Source organism: Bison bison, unplaced genomic scaffold (genome assembly GCF_000754665.1).
Source record: "Bison bison bison isolate TAMUID 2011002044 unplaced genomic scaffold, Bison_UMD1.0 scf7180017864340, whole genome shotgun sequence".
NCBI lineage: Eukaryota > Metazoa > Chordata > Mammalia > Artiodactyla > Bovidae > Bison > Bison bison.
Genome location: NW_011494912.1, coordinates 5692912 through 5697183, shown reverse-complemented (window position 1 = coordinate 5697183; position 4272 = coordinate 5692912). Strand labels below are relative to the sequence as shown.

Here is a 4272-nt window from a genome sequence, read left to right as displayed (position 1 = left end):
GCCCCCGGGAGCCCTTCCTGGAGACCCTGGAGTCCCCAGGCGGCAGCGGCAGCAACAGCACAGGTGCGATGGGGCCCTCCCTCTTCCTGCCCCTGCCCAGCCCACCGGCACCCACAGGCCCCTCCCAAGCCCTTCCTGAGCCTCCGAAGCTGTGACCTTTCAGCCCCCTGGGTCCTTTGCACAGCAACTCGGTAGTTTTGGCTTTTGCAGGCCGGGCTGGGAGCCTGACCCCTCCCATGGGCCCCAGTTTCGGTAGAAAATACTCACGGAAAGGGGTACCAAGGGTCAGAACCAGGGGGATGGGGACAAAGACACTTGATTTGTTCCCAAGTTTGTTGCTGACCTAAGAGAGTGACCCCAGGAAATTAAGCAACCCCACCAATTTTTTACAGAGAAAACTGCTCAGTGATTGTGAAATAAGCATCTTCTGATGTTATACATACAAGCAGATAGCCTGAAGTCTGCACCAGCTGGGGCTATTGAGGACTTCAGTTACTGGTTCATGAAGTGCAAGGACATTTAATATCTCTTGAGTGAGAACAGAAACCATTGGCCTGTTGCTATTAATGAGACAAGAGGCTCCTGTTCCCTCATTTGATACATTCTCATCATTAAGCTATTTGCTAAACCAGACTTGTCAGTTTAAATCTACCCTCTGTTAGGCTATCATTTTCTCCTCTCTGTGCCTCGGTTTACCTCATACATTTAGTGGGCTGGGTCCGCTCCCTGCCTAGTTCTCAGTTATTCAAAGAGCATGTTACCTGCAAAAACCCAACAAGCTGATCAAGATGACCCATCCCTGTTCTGCTTCCTGTGGCCCCTCCGTCCCCACGCCCCTCACTCTGCCCTCCTCTGCAGCAGAGGAGGCAGCAGAGCCAGAGGCCCAGGCCGAGGCTGAGCTGGAGCTCTCCGACTACCCCTGGTTCCACGGGACACTGTCACGAGTCAAGGCAGCTCAGCTGGTGCTGGCGGGCGGGCCCCGGAACCATGGCCTCTTTGTGATCCGCCAGAGTGAGACCCGGCCCGGGGAGTATGTGCTGACCTTCAACTTCCAGGGCAAGGCCAAGGCAAGTTGGTGAAGGGGTGCTGTGGGGGCGCACACAGGGGAAGCCTCCAGCCCGGGGTCGGCGGTGGGGGTGGGGGCGGCCCCAAGGCTGCACCCCTGCCGGGCAGTAGGCTCCCTGGGGGTGGGGGCGGCATGGCTTCCCACAGGCCAGGCCTGCTCCTGCCTGTGCTGAGCGCATGCCTCCCTCCTGCATCTCCCTGAGGGGCTGTAGGCTGCCCCAGCCGTGGTGTCTCCACGAGCCAATGGGGTCCTGCCTGTGGCTGAACCCACAGGAGGCTGGGGCCCTTCTGAGAGTCTGGCTTTGACCCTATGCATTGGGGATCACGTAGCACTGGGGCTTCTGAAGGTCTCCACCTGGAGCCATCTGGGTACAGGGGCTGGGGTCAACCAGCACCCCCCAACCCCACACAGCCCCTCTTCTTCCCTGCTCAGCACAGTTCACCAGCCCCTCCTGGGCGCCAATCCAGGCCAGGCCTGTGCTCAGACCAGGCCGGGGGGTGTGGAAAGGAACCACACAGTGGGCCCCAGAGAACCAGGCAGGAGGAGCTGGGCAAGAGAGCTTTGGGGAGCAGAGGGTACCAGGAGGCTCCTGACCCCACCAGCCCCACCAGCCCCACCAGCCCCACCAGCCAGAGTAGGAAAGGACCTTGACGATGGATGGGGAATCCTTGAGGTGACAAGTGAAAGGGTAGGCCAGACAGGACAGGGCCAAGCCCAGATGGCGGGCTCTCGAGGAAGCGCCCTGTGTGCTAATAATACCTAAGGCGCAAAGGGAAACATGACAGAAAGTCCAGTGACTGTTGGGGGGGTGGGGGTGGTTAGAGTGGGCAGGAACCTCAACTCCCCTCTCCTCAAGTTTCCGATAAGGAAACAGACCCAGCCCTGGCTCCTCCCAGGACACGGGTTCCCGTCAGTCCCCGCCAGAGGAGGGGGCACCCCAGGACTCCCGCTCCGGGCCTGCACTGGGCCAGCATCCCAAGCCTGGGCTGGCCCGGCTCAGACCGCCCCCCACGACCCCTGGCTCCCTGGGCAGCATCGGCCCCACCATGGAACACTTCTTTCCCTGCCAGGGCTTCTCTCTCCTGTTCGTAGGTGCCCAGGCTAGCTCCCCATCGCAGGCACACCCTGAAACCCTCCTGTCACCCCCCTTCTTGCCACACACACCCCAGGGACAGCCACTCTTCCCCATGTGGGATACATACGGAGCAAAAAGGACTGAAGTCAAGAGCCCAATGGCTCACCCACCATTCAAGACCACAGGCCTGGGCATCCCCCCTCTCCCTGCGGTGCCTGGCCCAGGTGGGCCCAGTTCCCCGGGCTCCTCCTCGACAGCTTGGATGAGTGGCACCTGTGGCCACGCCCCCCCCAATCAGCCTGGGGTTGCTTCCAGCCTGGACCTTAGCTGGCCAGGGACGGACAGCAGACCCCTAGCTGGGCTGGGAGAGTCACCCCAACATGAGTTCTCTTCTTAGCTCTATGCCAGTGGCTGTGGGTGAGTCCCTCCCGCCTGTGCCTCAGTTTCCCCATCTCTAACACGGAATCTCTGGGCTTCCCTGATGGCTTAGACAGTAAAGAATCCACCTGCAATGCAGGAGACCCAGGTTCCATCGCTGGGTCGGGAAGATCCTCTGGAGAAGGGAATGGCTACCCTACTCGAGCATTTTGCCTGGAGAATCCCGTGGACAGAGGAGCCTCCCAGCTACAGACCTTGGGGTCACAAAGAGTCAGACACAACTGCTCAACTAATACAAACAAAACACGGCATCTCTACCTTCTAGGGCCTCTGGAGACTAGGGATGGACGGGGTGCGTGAAGGCCCTGATGCTGGTGCTCTCGGGATAGGGACGAAAGCATTCCCCCTCCAGCCCTCGCCTGGCTCTGTTACCCTCATGCCCATCCCCGCCACCCACGTGACCCGCCACCGGCGTGACCCTCCCCTTCCCGAGACGGGGCTCCTGGGTGAGAGGCCCTTGCTCTGACACCACCCCCATACGGCCCCTGTGAGACCTGGCCCTCCCCCTGACCTTCAAAGGCACTTGCCAATCAGGGGGCGGGTCCAAGCACCCCTCCCTCCCCTCCACTGACCACGCCCATCTCTGCCCACAGCACCTGCGCCTGTCCTTGAACGGCCACGGGCAGTGCCACGTGCAGCACCTGTGGTTCCAGTCTGTGCTTGACATGCTCCGCCACTTCCACACCCACCCCATCCCGCTGGAGTCCGGGGGCTCTGCCGACATCACCCTACGCAGCTATGTGCGGGCCCAGGGCCCCCCACCCGGTAAGACACCCCTAACCTGGCCCGCGCAGACGGACGGGTGGGCAGTGGGGGAGGGCGTCACCCTGCTGGCCCCCGCGGGGTGAGCACCAACCAGGTCTGGTACCTGTTGTAAACCACCTGGACCAGCCGGGTGGGTGGGAGAGAGAGAGCCCCAGCGGATCCGTGTCCGGAGTAAATTCCTGGCGGGCGGAAGGGGGCGCCCGCGGGCGTCCCGGGAGTGGGTGGAGTCCCTTAGATCCCGCACGGGTGGGGCTGAGCGCCGAGGGCTAAGGAAGGCAGCCTGGGAGGGGTGAGTGAAGGTGCGGGGCACGCGGGTTGCGCGTTCGTATGTCCGCCGCACCTACGAAAAATGGAAAGTGTCAGTCGTGTCCGACTCTTTGTGACCCTGTGAACTGAGGCCCGCCAGGCTCCTCTGTCCATGGGATACTCCAGGCGAGAATACTGGAGTGGGGTTGCCAGCCCTCCAGAGGATCCTCCCGACCCAGGGATCGAACCCGGGTCTGCTGCATTTGCAGGCAGGTTTTTTATCGTCTGAGCCACAGCCGCCTATACCCAAGACTTTCTCTAGGAGGTGGGCTGGAACTAGGGGCGCGGGATTTGGGGTCTGAGCCTCCCTGTGTGATGCTAGGTCACCCGTTCCTGGGGCGCTGGCCTCTGCCTGCACGCTGCTGGGGCGGGGAGGGGGCAGTGCGTGGAAGGAGGGAGGACCCGGGCTCGGCCCTGACGCCCGCGGTCTCCCATTGCAGACCCGGGGCCCTCGCCCAGCGCCGCGCCCCCGCCGCCTGCCTGCTGGAGCGAGCCGGCCGGCCAGCACTACTTCTCCAGCCTCGCCGCGGCAGCTTGCCCTCCCGCCTCGCCCTCGGAGGCCGGCGGCGCCTCGTCCTCGTCCGCCTCGTCGTCTTCGGCCGCTTCGGTGCCCGGCGCCCCC

The 4272-nt window shown here is 62.7% G+C and overlaps 1 protein-coding gene across 1 annotated transcript in view; it reads left to right on the top strand.

The window, feature by feature from the left end:
- SH2B2 (SH2B adaptor protein 2) overlaps positions 1-4272 on the top strand; it is a 13265-nt gene that overhangs the window by 7725 nt on the left and 1268 nt on the right. Inside the window, exons 7-10 of the mRNA XM_010854364.1 lie at positions 12-63; positions 859-1067; positions 3173-3344; positions 4091-4257. Coding sequence (XP_010852666.1) covers positions 12-63; positions 859-1067; positions 3173-3344; positions 4091-4257 — 600 coding nt within the window. The remainder of the gene's footprint in view (positions 1-11; positions 64-858; positions 1068-3172; positions 3345-4090; positions 4258-4272) is intronic.